Source organism: Nycticebus coucang, chromosome 6 (assembly GCF_027406575.1).
Source record: "Nycticebus coucang isolate mNycCou1 chromosome 6, mNycCou1.pri, whole genome shotgun sequence".
In the NCBI taxonomy this organism is placed as follows: domain Eukaryota; kingdom Metazoa; phylum Chordata; class Mammalia; order Primates; family Lorisidae; genus Nycticebus; species Nycticebus coucang.
Window position 1 is genome coordinate 52,401,367 of NC_069785.1, and position 22,191 is coordinate 52,423,557.

At 38.2% G+C, this 22,191-nt stretch overlaps 1 protein-coding gene across 2 annotated transcripts in view; it reads left to right on the forward strand.

Moving 5' to 3' along the window:
* The window catches only part of USP8 (ubiquitin specific peptidase 8), a 68,725-nt gene that overhangs the window by 28,255 nt on the left and 18,279 nt on the right, over positions 1 to 22,191 (forward strand). For both annotated transcript variants that reach the window (XM_053593317.1, XM_053593318.1), the window contains 6 exons: positions 5,060 to 5,222; positions 8,261 to 8,303; positions 10,363 to 10,507; positions 14,625 to 14,787; positions 19,047 to 19,191; positions 19,473 to 19,693. In XM_053593317.1, coding sequence (XP_053449292.1) covers positions 5,060 to 5,222; positions 8,261 to 8,303; positions 10,363 to 10,507; positions 14,625 to 14,787; positions 19,047 to 19,191; positions 19,473 to 19,693 — 880 coding nt within the window. The remainder of the gene's footprint in view (positions 1 to 5,059; positions 5,223 to 8,260; positions 8,304 to 10,362; positions 10,508 to 14,624; positions 14,788 to 19,046; positions 19,192 to 19,472; positions 19,694 to 22,191) is intronic.

Genomic DNA, 22,191 nt, shown 5'->3' on the forward strand with positions numbered 1-22,191 from the left:
GAGGCTGAGGCAAGAGAATCGCGTAAGCCCAAGAGTTAGAGGTTGCTGTGAGCGGTGTGACGCCACGGCACTCTACCCAAGGGCGGTACAGTGAGACTCTGTCTCTACAAAAAAAAAAAAAAAAAAAAAAAATTATTTTTATTTCAGATTAACGTGAGGGTACAAAAAATTAGATTAGAATGTTTGCATTTATTAGGTAGAGTCCCTGTTGTAGTTGTGTCCCGCATCTAAGAGGTGTGCCATGTACCCTTACATTGAGCCCATTAAGTGGGTGCACATCAGTCACCTCCCCTCCTCTCCAATCCTTCATCTCTCTTGCTTCCCTTCCCCCATCTTGAATTGAACTAAGTTTTTGTCTTATGTGGGCATGTATTAGATCATGTGCTGGCTTCATATTAGTATTGAGTACATTGGATACTTGCTTTTTTTTTTTTTCTTTCGAGACAAAACCTCAAGCTATAGCCCTGGGTAGAGTGCTGTGGTGTCACAGCTCACAGCAACCTCCAACTCCTCGGCTTAAGCGATTCTCTTGCCTCAGCCTCTCGAATAGCTCAGACTATAGGGGCCCGCCCCAAGGCCCGGCTATTTTTTCGTTGTAGTTGTCATTGTTTGGCAGGCCTGGTCCGGATTTGAGCCTGCCAACTCTGGTGTATGTGGCTGGCGCCTTAGCCACTTGAGCTGCAGGCGCCACCCTTGGATACTTGCTTTTCCATTCTTGTGGTACTTCACTAAGAATATTTTTCAGCTCTATCCAGGTTAATACAAAAGATGTAAAGTTCCCTTCTTTTTATGGCTGAATAGTATTCCATGGTGTACATATACCACAGTTTATTAATCCATTCCTGGGTTGATGAGCATTTAGATAGGTGTTTCCACATCTTGGTGATTGTAAGTTGAGCTGAGATAAATAATCTCACGTAAATGTCCTTATAATAAAATGATTTTTCTTTCTTCTGGGTAGTAATGGGATTGCAGGATCAAATGGAATGTCTATTTTGAGTTTTTTGAGAATCTCCATACTTCTTTCCAAAGAGGCTGTATTAGTTTGCAATGTACTCTTAATTTTTCCTGTGGTGTAGATTATTTTGAAACTAGATAGGGAGAACCTTTTTGCTCTATGATTTTTTTCCCCTATGCCCTCTCCCAATCCCCAGCCTGTTTAGTGTCTTTCATTGACATTTAGAGCAGCTGATACATTAACCTTTCCATGTCTTCACATCTGTCCAATGTTTTCATTCTCTAATAAGCCTACCACAGAGCTCTCTTTTCTTTAAGTCTCTGTGGTCTGTGCCTGGGTAGGATTTCTCTTTTGTCAGGCCAGCAATGTGAGAAAGGCTTGTGCTGTCTACAGTTTGGAGGATGGACTGTAACTTCAAGGTGAAAGCCTTGAATACCTTGGGGTAAATATTCTGCTAAATTCTGCCTAGCCATCTGGTGTCATAGTATATGCCCCACCATTCCAAGGGTAAACTTAGTTCCAGATTAAAAAACAAAACAAAACACTTTAGCAAAAAAGCACTAATAAGTGGCTGGAAAACAGATTTCATCATCATCTGTCACTAGGGAATACTTGTCAAACTTTTATTCATTTACCCTTCTCCTTTACATCCATATTAGGGATGGTCTTAAATGTAATTTTGACTAAGTATGAAGATAGCAGAATCCTAATAAAGGGATTAGATAAACAGGTAAAGAAACCAAAAGTCAGTGTCAGATGGAGAGGATGCCTTGAACTCACCTTACCAACTGAAGCTCCAAAGTAGAAGAGACAGACATTAGCTCTTTTAAGTTGATTTGTGGAGACCATAGAAATGGAATAAATGGCAAGGTAGAGACTAAGATGTGGGTAAGAGAAGAAAACAAGAAAAGGTAAATCTTAAAGTTTCTTCATTTCTGCCCTCAAATTGGATTTAGGCTGATTAAGCTTCTTAGAGTACACAGTTTACATATTGTTGCAGAATAGAACACTAGCAGAGAGAGAAGAGATAGAGAGCAGTGGGTAAGTGTGTGGGGCCAGACTCCCTGAGTTTGGATCCTAGTTTTTCCACTTACTAATTGTGTGATCTTGGACCAGTTATTTAGCCACTTAGCTTCCCTCTGTCTCCTTCATCTGTAACTGGAATAATAATAAAACCTACTTCCTGGTGCATTAAGCAAATTAACACATCTACATACACTTAGATGGTGCCTGGCACATAGTAAATACTCAGTAAGTGTTTGTCATTATTATGGTGTTAACACTGGAAGCATTCTTGTTCTGCAACACCTTTGTTCCTGGTACTCTAGTGATTTGCTGTGAAGGGGTTAGGTAAAACAGTTACATATTTTTGCCACTACTCCACTTTTTCATTTCTGTTTTGTAACAGTCAAGTAAATGCTGGGATGTGAGATGATAAGCAGGAAAATATGGAGTTAGTGTTTCCATAGAGATAACAGTGATACATTCTTGCTATTTTAGCATGAAGTTTTTATACAGTTCAATAGAGAAACAAGCAAAGTGAATATTCCAGTAAGCAGGGTCCTGTTTGAGATTTGAGAATCTTTTGGATATTGCCCGAGCCGGTGTAATATGGTAAAACATCTATTTTTATAAAATTTGTATGAAGTCATTCACTTTTGTCTTCATTTATTTTATTTTAACATGCTTGTTTTTCTCAAATCTAAGAGTTACATTGTTTTCCCCGGTAAGGCTTTATAATTTATTTAAAAATATTTTATAATTTCCCTTGACCCATGGATCATTTAGAGCAGTGGTTCTCAACCTGTGGATCGCAACCCCTTTGTAACAATGAAAATGCATCCTGGCATTAGGAAGGTTGAGAACCACTGATTTAGAGTATAGTGAGACTCCATCTCTGTAAAAAATTTTCTGGGCATCATGGTGTGTGCCTGTAGTTTCAGCGAGGTGGGAAGATCACTTCGTCCCAGGGATTCAAAGTTGCAGTGTGCTGTGATCAAACCACTGCACTCTAGCCAGGCAACAGAGCAAAATCCTATCTCCAAATAAAATTAAAACTTAGAATAGTTTAGTTTCCAAATATGTGGGATTTTCCTAATCTCTTCTAATTTAATTTCAGCGTGGCTAGAGATGTTCAGTCCTTTTAAGTGTAGTAATTCTTGCTTTGTGGCGTGGCATATGGTCTGTCTTGGTGAATGTACTGTGAGCAACCGAAAAGAAAGTATAGTGTTTGAGTATCGTGTTCTCTATGCATTATTTAGGTCAAAGTGGTTGATAGTGTTGTTCAGGTCTTCTCTGTCTTTACTGATTTGGGAAGGGGGGTGTTATGTTGTAACAATTACCAAGGGAGGGATATCAGAGTAGTTAACTCTATTTCTCCCTTTAATTCTTTTAACTTTTGTTTCATATGTTTTAAAATTCTCTTTTATCGTCAAACATTTATGGCCATTATAGATTTTTGATGAATTGACCTTTTATATCTCTCTTTACCTCTGGGAATATTCTATATCTTTTTTTTTTTTTTTTTTTGGCCCCGGCTGAGATTGAACCCGCCACCTCTGGTAGATGGGGCCAGCACCCTACTCCTTGAGCCACAGGCACCGCCCTCTTATTTTTTTATTCTTTTATTTTTTGAGACAGAGTCTCACTTTCTTTTCCCCAGTAGAGTGCCCTGGCATCATAGCTCACAGCAACCTCTAACTCTTGGGTTCAAGCGATTGTTTTGCCTCAGGCTCCTGAGTAGCTAGGACTGTGCCCTCAACATGCCTGGCTATTTTTAGAGATGGGCTCTGGCTTTGGCTCAGGTTAGTCTCGAACTTGTGAGCTCAGGTGATCCACCCACCTCAGCCTCCCAAAGTGCGTGAGCCACCATGTCCAGCTGGAATATTTTATATCCTAAAGTCTCTGTTCTTCAGATTAGATAATTTCTATTGCTCTGTCTTCAAGTACCCTTTCCTTTGTTACCTTCACTTTTCTGTTGAGTGAATTTTTTCCCCCAGATACGTACAGTAGAATGTCTGTAAGTTGACCATTTAAAGAACTCCAATAAACTGGTCAGCATATAGAATTGATTAACATAAGGAATGAGGCCTATTGTACTGATACGTACATGTGGAGCATGTCCAGTGTATGATAATTAGGTCAATTTAAGGAGGTAGTCAAGTATGGAAGTTCTACTATGTTGTTTTTTCTTTTTGAGACAGAGTCTCATTATGCCACCCTTGGTAGAGTGCTGTGCTTTCACAGGTCACAGCAACCTCAAACTTAAGCTTAAGTGATTCTCTTGCCTCAGTCTCCCAAATAGTTGGGACTACAGGCTCCCACCACAATACCTAGCTATTTCTTTTTGTTGTTGTAGTTGTCATTGTTGTTTAGCAGGCCCGGGCCGGGTTTGACCCTGCCTGCTGCAGTGTATGTGGCCGCCGCCTGAACCACTGAGCTACGGGCACCAAGCCAGGATAGCGTTTTAAAAATAGTGTGCAATAATTGTAATCACCGAACTACTGGTGCTGAGCCTTAAAAATTTTAATATGTGAAGCTGTTTAACTTACAATAAATTGGAAATTTCAGTGAAGTCATCCTTCAAAAAAAAAAAAGTAACCTGATAGCCTAAGTAATACCTTCGCCCCCCACTGTCCCCCCACCCTGTGTTGGTAATAGCTTTTTGAATGCTCACTTTAACATTTTTACCATAAATCATAAATACAAGTGTGTTATTTAGGCTGTTTCTTTTGCAGAAAGAATTAGGGACTTATAAGTTATTTAAAAAGGAAATTGCAACAGATATGAATCATTAAAAGATTAAAATTAGAAGAAGGGAAAGAGCAAAAAGAACAATAAATAACTTCAACTTGAGAACATATAGTTTCTTTTTAAGGTTCTGGGAAATTTGAAGTAAATCTACAAATGGCCTCAGAGGGCAAACATGTGAGGTGTGGTTTGTAATGGAACGCTTCCTGAGTTAGATTTCAGTTGGAAAGAGAAAGTATGTAGCCATCAAATATGTAGGTAAGGCAGGATACTAATTCTACAGAACTGGAATCCCACTACGTTCCACAACTATGCCAGTAAAAGATGTCTTGACTTCTTTATTTCATCTAGATATGAAGAAGCTGAAGTTCGGAAAAAACTAGAAGAAAAGGACAGACAGGAAGAAGAGCAGCTGCAACAACAGAAGAGGCAGGAGACGGGAAGAGAGGGCAGCGGCACATCAGCTGAAGGTTCTTTGGAGAATGTGTTGGATTCCAAAGACAGAACCCAAAAGGTATTTCAAGTTTATTGTGTGAGATGAAAGCCTGGTTTTGCTTGTCAGATGGTTTGCTTATAAAAGATTGAGATATAAAGTTCTGTAAGGGTAAAGTTTATTGTGTTTTAATTAGAAATTGAATTAAGTGGTCTAGCTTCAGTTGATTCCAGGTTTTCTTGTGAGTTTCCACAGCAATTTGTTCTATACATTAATTATTTTTTTAGTAGTCCCCATAAACTTAATTAGAGCAGTAGAAACAGCATTTGAGCTTTGATTCAGTATATCTGAGTTCTGGTCCTACTCTGACTCAATTTCCTTATTTGCCAACTGATAGTCTTGAAGTAGATGATTTTTAAGGTTTTTTCTTTCTAATACTACATTTGCATTAAAAGAAAGAATTGGTGTGCTACTTTATTTGGCTTTTATGTGTTTCTGGAGTTTCATTCTCTTCCTTTGGTTTTTTTCCTTCTACTCCCACCCCCCACCCCCTGCCCCCCGCCCCCTTTCTTTTTTTTTCTCCCTTTCAATCTTTTCAGCTTAATAATCTGTTTGCCAAAAGCTTTCAGCGCCTCAGTTTGTATCTGCCAGCTATCACTGTATCTCCTCTTCTTCCCTCCTCAGAAACTTTTCTTGGTAAAATATAATTTCTTCTGTGCTGCTGAAATCCATGGAAAGATTTCTGCTTTGTTTTTTTTTTCTTAAGCATTTCGTAGCTTTCATCTATCATTTGTATAAGGATCATTAAGAATAGTTATTGTCGGTGCCTGTAGCTCAAGCAGCTAAAGCCCCGGGCCACATACACCAGAGCTGGTGGGTTCGAATCCAGCCTGGGCCTGCCAAACAGCAATAACAACTACAACCAAAAAGAAATAAAATAAAATAGCCAGGCATTGTGGCAGGTGCCTGTAGTCCCAGCTCTTTGGGACGCTAAGGCAAGAGAATTGCTTAAGCCCAGGAGTTGAAGGTTGCCGTGAGCTGTGATGCCATAGCACTCTAGCCAGGGCAACAGCTTGAGGCTCTGTCTCAAAAAAAAAGAAAAAAGAAGTATTTATTGAATTGCTTGTGATACTGGGCTAGGCACTATGTAAAAAGAAGTGAAAAAAGTCTGTTTTTGGAAATCCTAAGGTAAATAATACTGCCCTAGGGAGATGAGATGTTCATTTATAGGTCAAATGGCTGAAATAAAAAAATTAAGACTTGGGTGGCGCCTGTGGCTCAGTGAATAGGGTGCCGGCCCCATATACTGAGGGTGGCGGGTTCATAACCCAGCCCCGGCCAAACTGCAACAACAACAGCAACAACAACAACAACAAAGTTAAAAAAAAAAAATTAAGACTTGAAAGAACTGTGTGAAGGGAGCTTTTTAATCTCTTCATTTTGGTCTCTTTCCAATAATAGGGCCAACCACTTTTTGTTACTTTTACTTTTGTTTAGTCTTTTTATTTTGAAAAGAGAATATAATTATCCCATCACCTAGCTTTAATAATCCATTAAAGCTTTAACATTTTGCCTTATTTCTTTTATGTTTCCCTTCCCTTTTGTTGAAGTATTTCAAAGCAAATTTTATCTTATGTACCACTTTGCTGCTAAATACTTCAGTATATTTCTCAAAAAGACATTTTTTCATTAACAACAATGCTATTTGCCCATTTCACAAAATTAACAATAATTCCCTTATATAACACTAATACCCAGCCTAAATTCAGATTTTTCCACTTGCCTTAAAATTTTTTTTTTTTGAGACAGAGTTTCAAGCTGTTGCCCTCAGTAGAGTACTGTGGCATCACAGCTCACAGCAACCTCAAACTCGTGGGCTTAAGTGATTCTCTTGCCTCAGCCTCCCAAGTAGCTGGGATTACAAGCACCTGCCACAACGCCTGGCTATTTTTTTGTTGTTGTTACAGTTGTCATTGTTTGGTAGGAGAACCTGCCAGCCCTGGTGTATGATCTACGGGCAGTGCCCTTAAAATTATTTTTTAGAGTTGATTTGTTTGAATCAGGATTCAGAGAAGTTAGACTTACTGTCTTTTGATTGCTGTGTACCTTAAGTCTCTAAAATATAATCTATGCTTGAGTCCTTCTTATTTTTTGTTTCATGCATTTGAGTTTTCTATACTGGAAAATGAGCCACATTGTATATTTATCTAATTGTTTCCTGCTTGTGTCATTTTACTCATTTTTCTATTTCCCACATTTCCTATAAGTTGGAAGTTTGACCTAAAGGTTTATTAATTAGATTCAGGTTCGGTTTTTAGTTTTTGGCAAGAATGTTTCATAAATGATACTATTTATTTCATATTATATCAAATTAGAAGGCTCATATTTCTTTTTTTATTTTTAGTGATGCTAAAATTGATTGATAAGGCCAAGTGGGTAGATCCTTGGCTTTCCCATCTATGAAATGAATTAGTACCGTAAAGGATTCTTATGCTGTCTTGGTTAGAGAATGTAAGCTACATAAGTAGTATTTTGTATTACTTCATTTTCCTTTAGTTATGTAATAGAGGACACTGAATGGGGTAGCCAGAATTTTTATTTCATTTTACTAAGTATTTTCTTTTTTTTTTGCTTGTACAAAAGGTTTTTATTGGTGGGGGGGGATGTTGCAGGACAACACCAAGGAGGAGTGAGGAAAGAAAGAGAGAGGGGGAGAAAAGAGAGAGAGAGGAAAGGAGGAGAGAGATGAAGACGGGGAGAGACGAAGACTGAGAGAGACAGAGACGGAGAGGAGAGGAGAGGGGAGAGAGAGAGAGCTTACTAAGTATTTTCTAAGTAAATTAAATGTTTATGACAGTTTGTGCTTTTAAATTATATTTGGTCTTTAATAAAAGAAAATTTTGAGAAATGCCCTTTGATTCTGATATGTTGCTATTTATTTTGTTGTCTACTGCCAAAGTAACTCAGTGATGTCATTATTATTCATCTGTATTTTTTTAAAATACCAGTACTTGGCATACTTTGTGTCTTAGGGTTTCCATTGTAATGAAGTAAATGAAGTATTAAAGCTGAGCCATTTTTTTTCTATCAAAGTTGAAACTTTTTTTCCTCTGCAATAGATCAATGGTGAAAAGAGTGAAAAAAATGAGACCAAAGAGAAAGGTAAGTGTGTGCAGAAAAGAAGAAGTTGTTTCAGGTTCTTACTGAGATTGTAATCAGAATAAGCTTCTGATTTTATATGAGATTCTTAGCCTTGTTGTCTAATTTCTATTGCTGTATTATTTTTTCATAGCCTATATAATTAGGTTAGGTTCTTTATTTCTCATGGGGATATTTATGAATAATTATAGCCTGACATGATAAAATATGGTAATATGTAGTTGAAAACTTAAAACCACAACTTGTACTTGTTTTCTTTTCAAGATGGATTTTAGCAGTAGTGGTTAAGAGGGTCGACTCTCAGAAGTTAAACTGCCTGTGTTTATGAAACCTGGCTCCTCTGAATTTCCATGTGATCTTGACTATACTAGTTAAACTCTCTAGTTTCTCTGTGTGTGAAGTGAAGATAATAATGTAGTACTTATTTCATAGTGTTATTGTGAGGACTGATAAGTTAATATATGTAAAACTCTTAAAACACCTAGTAAACCTTAAGTATTAACTGTTATCAGTTATGACCCTAAGTTGTAGACTTATTTATGAGGGTTCTTGAAAAAGTCCGAATTAGCAGTTTGAAAGTTACCCATAGATGATGTCGATGCTCTAGTCACAAATATGTGACTTGAACAAGATGACTCAGGATACTGTCTTCATCTACTAGAGCTTTCCCTCTCTCAGAAAAGGTTTAATTTATACATAATTATATGCAACACTAAAATAACTTCTCTTCTTAAAATATTGCCATACAACAGTTTTTTGTTTTTGAGACAGAGTCTCACTTTGTCGCCTTTGGTAGAGTGCTATGGCATCATAGCTCACAGCAACCTCAAACTCTTGAGCTCAAGCAATTCTTTTGCCTCAGCCTCCTGAGTAGCTGGGACTACAGGCACCTACCAAAAAGCCCACCTATTTTTAGGGATGGGGTCTCACTCTTGCTCAGACTGGTCTTGAACTCCTGAGCTCAGGCAACCCACATGGCTTGGCCTCCCAGAATGCTAAGATTACAGGCATGAGCCACCAGGCCTGGCCTCAAAAAGTTTTTCAAATAGTGTCCAAAAGATCTCATCAAAGACTTTTGATTTTAGGAATGTTTGAGAATCTTTTAACCTATAGATGTTTCTTCCAGTTTAACATTTTTATTTTTTTAAAGATTTTTCTCTTTTTTTCCATTTTCTTTCTTATTTTTTTTTGAGACAGAGTCTCATTTTGTCACCTTCGGTAGAGTGCTGTGGCGTCACAGCTTACAGCAACCTCCAGCTCTTGGGCTTAGGCGATTCTCTTGCCTCAGCCTCCTGAGTAGCTGGGACTACAGGTGCCTGCCACAGCACCCGGCTGTTTTTTTGTTGCAATTGGACTAGGGCCGGATTTGAACACATCACCCTCCGTATATTGGACCCATGCCCTACCCACTGAGCCACAGGCGCTGCCCCCCAGTTTAACATTTTTCTAATGTCTTTGTTTTAAAAAACAGACTTTTCATAAGACACACTTTTATTTTATACCAGCAACAGAGCCAGTACCAGATACAGTTGTAACCTTAATAGCAAGTTTTGGTATTTTAAGTCTTTATTTTATTTATTTATTTTTTGGAGACATGGTCTTGCTCTGTCACCCAGGCTGGAGTGCAGTGGTGGGCTTATAGCTCACTGTGGCCTTGAATTCCTCAGCTCAGCGATCATTCTGTCTCAGCCATCTGGGACTACAAATATGTGCCTCCACACTTGGAAACATAGTCTCCCTGTGTTACCCTCTTGTCTCAAACTCCTGGCCTCAAGTGATCCTCCCACCTTGGCCTCCCAGAATGCTAGGATTACACATGTGAGCCACTGCACATGGCCCCCACACAGAACACTGGACTGGTTTCTTGGTAAATGTTTAAAACACAAATAATATTTAATATCAGTTTAAAAGGTAATAAGTAGTATGATAAGATAGCAAATATATGACACTCCGTATACTTTCCTATCTTAGAAAAAGTGCTGTTTGTCCTGTGCTTAGTGATATACCAGCACACGGAACTTGCTGTTTGTTGTCACTTAATACTGTGTCTCTCATTTCCAAGGAGCAATCACAGCAAAAGAACTGTATACAATGATGATGGATCAAAACATCAGCTTGATTATAATGGATGCTCGAAGAATGCAGGATTATCAGGATTCTTGTATTTTACATTCTCTCAGTGTTCCTGAAGAAGCCATCAGTCCAGGGTGGGTCATTGTGTTTTTAGACGTTAATAAATGTTAATATTTAGTAGCCAAGCTAATTGTGATGAAGTAGTCTTGTCTTTTCCTGTTGACTCTTTTATTCTTTGCTTCTTAAAGACATACCTTGTCCTTTTTAAAGGATAAAGTTGGGGACATGGGGACATTCCAGTTTAGTTGTTTTCTCCTATCTGTGGTGTTTGTTGATGGACTTATTTTCTGTTTGTAAGATTGTGAATCATAATGTACCAAATTAACTAAAATTGTTAACTAATTGAATTGTTTTACATATCAAAATTCCCCATACTATTCTCTGTTACAAGTGTGTATGAATACTTTTTTTTTTTTTGCAGTTTTTTTTTTTGGCTGGGGCTGTGTTTGAACCCACCACCTCCGGCATATGAGGTCGGCGCCCTACCCCTTTGAGCCATAGGCGCTGCTCATGAATACTTTTTTTAAAAGAAGTGCTGAAGAAAAAGTATAGGTTCTGAAGTTAGACTGTGTTCAAATAACTCTATCATTTATTAGATTAGCTGTATTATTTTTAGCTAGTGGCCTCTTTAAGCCTGTGTTTCCATTGTAAAATAAGAGTGCCCATCTCATAGAGGTTTCAGGAAGTTTAAATGAGAAGTGTTATATACACATGCTTTTCCACAGGGCCACAACACTTGTCTTTAATGTCCCTTTCTTAACTAAAGAGAGTAGGTCTCAGCTTTCTGAGGGCCAGTAGTGTTCACAGCTAGTTAATAGTGATTACTTTCATTTTTCATTATCTATTTTTATATTTTAATACATCATAGTATACCAAAATATTTCTTTTTTTTTATTTATATATATATGTATATATATATTTTTTAGTTTTTGGCTGGGCTGGGTTTGAACCCGCCACCTCCAACATATGGGGCCGGCACCCTACTCCTTGAGCCACAGGCACTGCCCACCAAAATATTTCTATTGTAAGTATTTAGGCCAATGAGTTTTCATAAACTGAATGTACCCACTTAACATCAAGATCAAGAAACAGAACAGTATAATTACTCCAAAACCTCTGATATACCTGTTGTAAGTTTCCACTCACCACCGGCTTCTAACAGAGTATGTTCTTTTTGCCTACTTTTACACTTTATATAAATGGAAGTGTACAATATATAGGCTTTTGTGTCTTGCTTTTTTGTACTCAGCCCATGTTTGTGGGAGTCATCCCCTTATCGTGCATAGCTGCAGTTTGTTCATTCTCATTGCCGTGTGGTGTTCTGTTGTGTATAACACTATTTATCTATTTTATTTTTAGACTTAACCTTTTATGTATTGGATATGATGCTTTTTTCCCATGTATATAGGGCCATACAATTTTCTATTAAATTTAAGTAAAAGACTACTTTAAATTAATTAAGTTAATGATTAAGTTTAAAGGGTGAGTAATAGGGTAGATAGAGCAGAGTTAAAACAAATTGCGAAGATGATACACAAAAGACTGAAGTTTGGGAAACACTGGTTGATACCATTATTTCCCAAAGTGTTTACTGTAGAATACTAATCCTAAGAACAGTATTTAGGCAAATGTGTACCCCTAGAGTGATGGTCCTTCATACCGCATTTCATTCTTTGTTGGCTAAGCATCTTTCTGACCATTGTATATCCAGAGAAGATTCTATGAGACAATATTTTTTATATTTTATTTTTTCTCCCTAGAAGATACAGTAACCAACATTATTATATGGGAACAGGATTTCTAAAAAAGTTTCTTTTTTTTTTGTGACAGAGCCTCAATCTGTTAACCCTGGGTAGAGTGCCATGGTGTCACAGCTCACAGCAACCTCAAACTCTTGGGCTTAAGTGATTCTCTTGCCTCAGCCTCCCAAGGAGCTGGAACTACAGGCCCTGCCCGCCACGACGCCCGGCTATTTTTTTGGTTGCAGCCGTCATTGTTGTTTGGCAGGCCTGGGCTGGATTTGAACCCACCAGCTCAGGTGTATGTGGCTGGTGCCTGAGTTGCTTGAGCCATAGGCGCCAAGCCTCAAAAAAAGTTTTTTAAATAATCCAAACTGTTTAGTTTTACTTGTGGATAAAAGTTTTACCAGTTCTACCCAGCTTGACAGTTGAATATTGATTTCAATATTTGCCTGCTGTATACTAAGTGCTTTGCTAGGTATAATATGGAACTTAACTGGGAGAGTGAACCTGTGTTATTCATTCATTCATTCAACAAACATTCACTGAGCACTTACTATGGGCTGGGTTACTGTGGTTCTCAGTGTTGCAGTTAAGCCATTGAACAGAAAAAAATTGCCTTCGTGAACCCTTATGTTAACAAGGAAGTGGGATAGGTAAGACACAAGAAAAATTTAGAATGCATGTCACGTTTGATGTTGATAAGTGCCATAGAATGGTAGTGTCAAAAGAGTGTGCGTGTGTCTGTGTTGGGATAGGCCTTTTAATTCAGGGGGGTCTTGAAGAGAAATTACTAGCTCACCTTAAAGAGATGCAGATGTCTGGAGGAAGAGGGTTTCAGACACAGGCCTTTAAGCAAGAGCATACCTGGCTGAACCAGGAACAACAAAGACAGCAATGACTGGAGAGAAATGAATAAGTAAAGGGGGCAAGTGGTTAGAGATAAGGAGGTTGAGATAATAGGATTGTGGGTATGTGTGTGTGGCAGACCATTGTAAGGAATTTAGCCTTTATTTTTATTTTTATTTTTATTTTTTGTAGAGACAGAGTCTCACTTTATCGCCTTCAGTAGAGTGCTATGGTGTCTCAGCTCACAGCAACCTCCAACTTAGGGCTTAGGTGATTCTCTTGCCTCAGTCTCCCGAGTAGCTGGGACTACAGGCGCCCGCCACAATGCCTGGCTGTTTTTTTTTTTTGTTGCAGTTTGGCCGGGGCCGGGTTTGAACCTGCCACCCTCAGTATATGGGGCCGGTGCCCTACCCACTGAGCCACAGGCGCCACCCTATTTTTTTTTTTTTTTTTTTTGAGACATTGGAACAAGCCCTGTTGACCAGACTACTATAGTGAGTGACAGTGGTGAAGTCATAGCTTACTGCAACCCCAAACTCCTGGGCTTAGGCGATCCTCCTGGTTCAGCAGCTAGACTTCAGCTTTATGTGAGCAAAAGATGAACCTAAACAGAGTTTTTTAATGTAGAGTTGATGTTATTCACAGCTGATGATAAATGAGGCAGTATGGCAAAGTAACTAAAAGTGTGGATGTGAGCTAGATTACTTGAGCTTTAATTCTGGCTCCACTTATCAGCTGTAATCTTGAGCAGTCTCAGCTTCTTTGTGCCACAGTTTCCCCATGCTTATACGATGGAGATAATTAATAATGTCTATTTTATAGGATTGCAGTGAATGTAATGAGTATAAAGCATTTACAACAGTAACTGGCACACAAAGTGCTATGTGTGTTTGTCAAATAAACATTTTGGTATTTGGTTAACTACCCTGTTTCCCCGAAAATAAGACAGTGTCTTATTTTAAGGTGTGCTCCCAAAGATGCGCTAGGTCTTATTTTCAGGGGACATCTTATCTTTCCTGTAAGTAGGTCTTATTTTCGGAGGATGTCTCATTTTCGAGGAAACAGGGTATTCATTATCTGTATATGTATAAGAGGACTAAAATACAAATAATGTAACCCAGATGATTCCCTAGTTTATATTTGGCTGAGAGAGGTGCTCAGATCACTTCCTTTGTTTTCAGTTTGAGCCATTTCTTTCTTTTTTTTTTTTTTAAATTTTTATTTTTGAGCAACAAAGTCTCTGTTGCCCAGGTTTACCCTGGGCCCAAGAGATCCTCCTGCTTTAGCTTCCCAAGTAGCTGGGATTACAGGCACATGCCAGCACACCCAGTTTCCTTTTTAAAAAGAAAGGATCAGAATTGAGTCTATTTCTTTTCATCTAATAATTACTAAAACCATATTCTAGCACTATGCAGTAATAAAGGGATTTAACAGTTTAGGCTATTTAACATCTTAATATACAGTCTGACCTTAGAAAAGAACTCTACTTAAAGTTCATAATGGTATGGTACAGACTATAGAGCAAACCTCAGTGTCTTATGTTAGTATATTAGGATTTCTCATCGACTTTTCCCCTATCAGTACAAATATTAATACATTTCAGAGTCACTGCTAGTTGGATTGAAGCAAACCTCCCAGATGATTCTAAAGACACATGGAAGAAGAGGGGGAATGTGGATTACGTGGTACTTCTTGACTGGTTTAGTTCTGCCAAAGATTTACAGCTTGGAACAACTCTGCGAAGTCTGAAAGATGCACTTTTCAAGGTTGGCACGTTTCCTTGTTAGTTTACTGTAATTGCAAGCCTCCTCTGATTGTTGGAAGGGCATGTTGATTAGTTGTTTATCTTAAGTACTAAAAGAGCCATCATGCTTAGATTGTAGAATTTTTTTTTTAATTTCAATTTTAAAAGATTTATTTTGAATCACTGGATGGTAACTGATCTGTATGTAATATATTAGAATTTTCAGAAATAGGCTTGGCGCTTGTGGCTCAAGCAGCTAAGGCACCAGCCACATACACCTGAACTGGCGGATTTGAATCCAGCCTGGGCCCCCCAGACAACAATGATGGCTGCAACCGAAAAATAGCCGGACGTTATGGCAGGTGCCGGTAGTCCCAGCTACTTGGGAGGCTGAGACAAGAGACTCGCTTAAGCCCAAGAGTTGGAGGTTGTTGTGAGCTGTGATGTCACAGCACTCTACCCAGGGCGACAACTTGAGCCTCTATCTCAAAAAAAAAAAGGAATTTTCAGAAATAGGCTCGGCCCCCATAGCACAGTGGTTACAGTGCCGGCTACATGCACTGAGTGTGGTGGGTTCAAACCCATCCTGGGCCAGCTAAACAACGGTGACAACTGCAACAAAAAGAAAAATAGCCGGGCGTTGTGGTAGGTGCCTGTAGTCCCAGCTACTTGGGAGGCTGAGTCAAGAGAATCGCTTAAGCCCAATAGTTGGATGTTGCTGTGACCTGTGACATTACAGCACTCCACTGAGGGCGATACAGTGAGACTCTGTCTCAAAAATATTTCCAGAAATATACATGATCTGTAAAATGATATTTTTTAGATTATAAAATATTAAGAGCAGAGGAAGAAATCAAGAAAAAAGATGGATAATTTTACTTCTTAAAACAAAAACTTAGGTATGAGAAGATATCATAAAATTTGAAGGCAGAAGGCAAAATATTTGCAACAAATATGGCTGTGCTTTAAGATACATAAAATAAAAGAGCTTTTATAAATAAATAAGAAAAGTATGTAAGTTGTAGTAAAGTGAGTAGTAGAGACCAAAAGACATGAACAGAAGAGGAAGTGCAAATGGGCATAACCATAGAACTAGTCAACTTTACCGGTATCAGATAATTAAAGTGATGAGTGCCACGTTCGCTGATTAAATTAACAAAGATTTGAAAAGTGATGCAGATATCCCTTAGTCTCTATGTGGGATTGGTACCAGGACCCCCACAGATACCAAAATTCAGGGATGCTCAACATATCCTTTCATATACTTTAAATCACGTCTGGATTGCTTACAATACCTAATAAAGTGTAAATGCTGTGTAAATAATTGTTACACTGTATTGTGTAGGGAGTAATGATAAAAAAAAAGTCTGCACATTTTCACTTTAGATGCAGCCATCATAGGCCTAACTGCATTTTCAGTCTGTGGTTGGTTGAATCCCATGGGTATGGAGGGCTAACTACTCCATTTAACTTGTTAAGTTATTAAACAATGATAGCACTAAATGTTGGTAAGCATGTGGTGAGAATAAAACTCATTCTGCTGGTTAGAGCATCAGTTGATGGAACATTGCTCTTAAGGTAGTTTTAAAAGCCTTAAAACCATTCATGCTTTAAAATTGAGAATTCAGAAACTTACCCAAATATAGGATGATTATTTGAAATTGCTGGTTTTCAACCGGCTCTGACCTGAAAAAATGGCAACTTCATAAAGTTCAAAGTAAGATATATGAAAGTTTAGTATATGGTAAAGGTGACATAACAAATCCATGAGGGAAAATAGATCAAAATGAATAGTTTGGAGACAGCTGGCTAGTCAGTAAATAAAAGAATTTGGATCCCTGCCTTATTTCTTTTTCTTTTTTTTTTTTTTTTGTGGTTTTTGGCCAGGGCTGGGTTTGAACCCGCCACCTCCAGCATATGTGACTGGCACCCTACTCCTTGAGCCCCAGGCGCCACCCCCCTGCCTTATTTCTTAGACCAATTGAGATTCCCAAATACATCAAAGATATAAATGTGAGGATGGAAACGGTGATATACTAGGAGAAAGCATTGGTATTTTTATTATATTGACTTCAAACTAAGATCTCTTAAAGGAAAATCAGTACACTTAACTGTAAAAAAAACCTCACCATAAATAAAGTAAAAATCAACCAGGAAAAATATTTGTAACGAGTCTGACAAAGACCTATTTCTCCCTAATATGCAGAGTACATTCACTGTTTACTAAGGAAATAGCAAATAAACTATAGAAAAATGGGCAAAGGGTGACATTAGCTAAGTCATAGAACAGTATAAATGGTTAATAAATATATGGAAGGATGTTCAACTTCACTAATAAGTGCTAATTAAAACGATACCATTTTATGTGCACCAGTTTGATTAAAAAATGTAAAGATTTATAATGGCCATTCCCATATCCTGGTGGTCAGGTGTTAATTATATTTTCTTTCTTTCTTTTCTTTTTTTTTTTTTTTGTAGAGACAAGAGTCTCACTTTATGTTATGGCCCTCGGTAGAGTGCCGTGGCCTCACACAGCTCACAGCAACCTCCAACTCCTGGGCTTAAGCGATTCTCTTGCCTCAGCCTCCCGAGTAGCTGGGACTACAGGCGCCCGCCACAACGCCCGGCTATTTTTTGGTTGCAATTTGGCCGGGGCCGGGTTTGAACCCACCACCCTCGGTATATGGGGCTGGCGCCTTACCGACTGAGCCACAGGCGCCACCTGTTAATTATATTTTTATCTACTTCTACGGGAAGAGGTGACATATGGGCACTAGGTTGAGAATGAACTGATAGCCATTTTGAAGGGCAGTTTAGTATTATCAGTCAAACTTTTAAACCAGTAATTCTACTCCTAGGTAATTATCCTAAAGAAATATACAAACAAATATATGTTTATGTGATCGTTTCTAAGATTAGCAATATATATTGAAAACCTTAAAATATTCATGTGCCTTAACCCAGCAACTCCACTTCTGGGAATTTTCCTTAAAGGTGAGGCTTGGATATGTGCACGTGTAAGGACATTTGATATTTATCTCAGCACTGCTTACAATTAAATGGGACAAAAATTATTCAGACGATTGATTCAGTTTTGAAGTGTGTATGTGTGTGTGCGCATATAAAATAGAACTAATATTTTACCTACTCATTACAAAAGTTGATACAGCTTTTTATTAATGAAAAAGTGTATATAAAAGAAAAGCAGGGGCAGCGCCTGTGGCTCAAAGGAGTAGGGCGCTGGCCCCATATGCCGCAGGTGATGGGTTCAAACCCAGCCCAGGCTAGAAACTAGAAAAAAAAAAGAAAAAAGAAAAGCACCATCGTCAAAGTTTCATTGTTTTGTAAAATTGAAATATAAAAAAGTATATATTTAGTTCAAAAGATGTCTATAAGAATAAGCTCCAGTGTAAAGTAAAGTGGTATCTCTGGGTGGTGAGATTATGGATAATTTTACTTTAAATTAATGTATTTTCAAATTTTACTTCTAAAATCGTGGATTACTTGCTGGGTGCAGTGGCTCACTCCTGTAATCCTAACACTCTGGGAGATGAAGGGGTGGATTGCCTGAGCTCACAGGTTCAAGACCTGCCTGAGGCAGAATAAAGACCACGTCTCTTTAAAAAAAAAAAAAAAAGCCGGGCATTGTGCAGTCGCCTGTAGTCCCAACTACTGGGGAGGCAGAGGCAAGAGACTCACTTGAGCCCAAGAGTTTGAGGTTGCTATGAGCTAAGACGCCACGGCACTCTACCGAGGGCGACGAACTGAGACTGCCTCAAAAAAAAAAAAAATAAATAAAATAAAATCATGGATTACTTGTGTGGTATTTATTTATTTATTTATTTTATTTATTTTTTTAAGAGACAGAGTCTCACTTTATCGCCCTCGGTAGAGTGCTGTAGCGTCCAGCTCACAGCAACCTCCAGCTTTGGATCCCAGGCGATTCTCCTGCCTCAGCTTCCTGAGTAGCTGGGAGTACAGGCACCCACCACAACGCCTGGCTGTTTTTTGGTTGTAGTTGTTGTTGTTTGGCAGACCCGGGCCAGATTTGAACTTCCAGCCCTGGTGTATGTGGCTGGCGCCCTAGCCACTTGAGCTACAGGTGCCACCCAGCTTGTGTGGTTTTTAAAGAATGATTTATATATGTTTTATTTAAAGTTTAATTTTGAATTCATTTCTTTTTTCATCATTTAGATTTATAAATTGCATCGTTAAGTGAACAACTGTTTTAGCTGTTGAGAGATTCCTCTGTATTAAAAATAGTATTTTCTTACTTTATAGTGGGAAAGTAAAACTGTCCTGCGCAATGAGCCTTTGGTTTTAGAGGGAGGCTATGAAAACTGGCTCCTTTGCTATCCTCAGTATACAACAAATGCTAAAGTTACTCCACCCCCCCGAGGCAAGAATGAAGAGGTGTCTATCTCATGTATGTATGTGAAAATTTTTCTTTAAAATCACTTCAGTAAAATATATTTTAAAATAGATTATTTATGTTTTCATGGTAACATTCTTGGTTGTGTGTTGTATGTACATTTGTCCTATTAGATAGCAGTTTATTTTCTTTCAGGCATAAAAATTAAAGCCTGGAAGTTGATGTTAAGATAACTTCCTTTCATTTGGTTTACATTTAACTGTCACATACAATGTGCATGAGAAATGTGGGATTTGCTCTTCTTTTAAAAAATTTTGTTCTTTTGGGGATTTTAGTGGATTTTACTTATCCCTCACTGGAAGAATCAATTCATTCTAAACCTGCTGCCCAGATGCCACCTCTTCCCATAGAAGTAGATGAAAATATAATAATAAATGATCAAGATGAGAGAATGGGACCATTGAAAATCTCAACTCCAGTTGAACCAATTGCTGCTTTTAAATCTGATGTTTCACCCATTATTCAGCCAGTGCCTATTATAAAGAATGTTCCACAGGTATGTTCTTGGTTTTCTTTTAATTTTATTCTCTTTTGTTTAACATACAGTATAGAAATAGAATTAAATATATAACCTTTAGTATCTTTAAAAATACATCACTGAGAAGAATCTATGTTTTAGTACCATTTTTTTATAACAAATTTTCGTTATAATTCAGCCCGATTATCACAGCTATATTAGAATAGATAATTCAAAGGGTTTCAACCCCATCTTATACTCTATTTGCCGTAAGCAGATAAAAGATTATGTTACCACAGGCATCTAGAACAGCCCTTTCAGGATTTTAGTATTGTAATTTGACCCAAGTATTTTTCCAGAGTTTGGCTTATGTAATATCAATGATTGGGTTTTAAAACAATACCTTATTCCACTTCCTTAGAATTTGACAGGTAAATTATAGGCAAGTTTAACAACAATCATGTAAAAGTTATTAAATAACCAAGATGTTACAACAAAAAATTACTTTTTTTCTTCATTAGGTTTTATGTGAAGATTTACTAACAGCTCCCTTGTATGTTCCCCTTTAAGATTTTTTTAGCATTTGTTTTTAATTTTTTTCCCCAGGGATTTTTTTTTTTTTCTAGTTTTTGGCTGGGGCTGGGTTTGAACCCACTACCTCCAGCATATGGGGCCGGCGTCCTACTCCTTTGAGCCACAGGTGCCACCCTTCACCAGAGATTTTTAAAACAGTATTTTGTATTTGAAGTGGGTGACATTTGGTTTGTGGAGAGCCTGTGAATAGAAAATTCGGTAATTTTTTTGTTAATAAAAACAAGGTGATTCATTTCTTCATTTTTAGGTCTTTTAATATTGCAGATTATATCTCAAGGCTAAGTAGAATTTGCTTAAACTTTCCTTAAAATGTAGATTTAAGAAATTCTAAAAAGAACTTATGTTATTGCATGTCTTTTTAATTCAATATATATTTCAAGCATAATCCTTCTGTGTCCCATCATGACTTTTTGATACATGTACAGTTTGTCAAACATATTTTAAAGATCTTCGATATAAAAGAATGGAAGTTTACAAATATAAGACATGGATTCTTCTTACATTAGAAGGAGGGACCTGTACAAAATCAGCCACAGCATAAGGCAGAATATCATAACTACTCTACTAGGCATTAGAACATAGACAAGGAGAAAAATTCCACCTGAGAAGATCAGGGAGGTTTTCATGGAGGAGGTGGTATTTAATCTGGGCTTTAAAAGTAGGATTTGCACTTGGAAGAATTACAAGTAGAAATTGTATGACAAAAGGTATAGGGTTTATGCTGGGACCAGTGAGCAGTTTTGGCACATGTAGGTGTTGGTCTCTATTGGTGAGCAGAGAGTGTGATAGATAAGATTGAAAGGGGGCGGCACCTGTGGCTCAGTGAGTAGGGCGCCGGCCCCATATGCTGAGGGTGGCGGGTTCAAACCCAACCCCGGCCAAACTGCAACAACAAAAAAAATAGTCGGGCGTTGTGGCGGGCGCCTGTAGTCCCACTGCTCGGGAGGCTGAGGCAAGAGAATCACGTAAGCCCAAGAGCTGGAGGTTGTTGTGAGCCGTGTGACGCCACGGCACTCTACCCAAGGGTGGTACAGTGAGACTGTGTCTCTACAAAAAAAAAAAAAAAAGATTGAAAGGATGGATAAGTGTCCTTTAAGAGAGAGTTTGATCAAATTTGAATTTATCCTGTAGGCACAGGGAACCATTGAAAAATTTTTGTCTTGAAAGTACCACGATCACAGCTGTGCTTTTAAGATTAGGAAAAAATGGATTGACCTACCAAAATGTGAATGGAAACATTTATTTTGATTCCTGCTCCATCTTTTATTGTTAACCTCATCCCAATAGTGGTAGTTCTTGGTACTTCATTCTCAAATACATGAAGAAAAAAAGAAGGAATAGACTTTTTGAAAGAAAGAGGCAGTGTCTCACTGTTACCCATATAATCTCTAAAAGGTTAGAAGCTGTACCTAACGCACAGTCAATATAGTGCTGAAGGAACAAATAAAACATTCCCTGACAACTTCATAAGGGGTTAGAAATACTAATTGGGGCTTGGTGCCTATGGCTCAAGCGGCTAAGGCACCAGCCACATACACCTGAACTGGCGGGTTCAAATCCAGCCCGGGCCCACTAAACAACAATGACGGCTACAACCAAAAAAAATAGCTGGGCGTTGTGGCAGGTGCCTGTAATCCCAGCTACTTGGGAGGCGGAGGCAGGAGAATCACTTGAGCCCAGGATTTGGTGGTTGCTGTGAACTGTAATGTGACTGCACTCTACCCAGGGCGACAGCTTGAGGCTCTGTCTCGGAAAAAAAAAAAATACTAATTGGTTTCCTTAAAGTTGAGAAATAAACTACCTAAATTCCCTATTTAATAAGTTAAAAGTTTATTATCTTAATTTAATAGCATAAATTATTAATCCTACACCTTTGGAGTGTAGGCTGGAGTGCAGTGGCACAATCATTTTACTGTAACCTTGAACTCCTGGGCTCAAGTGAT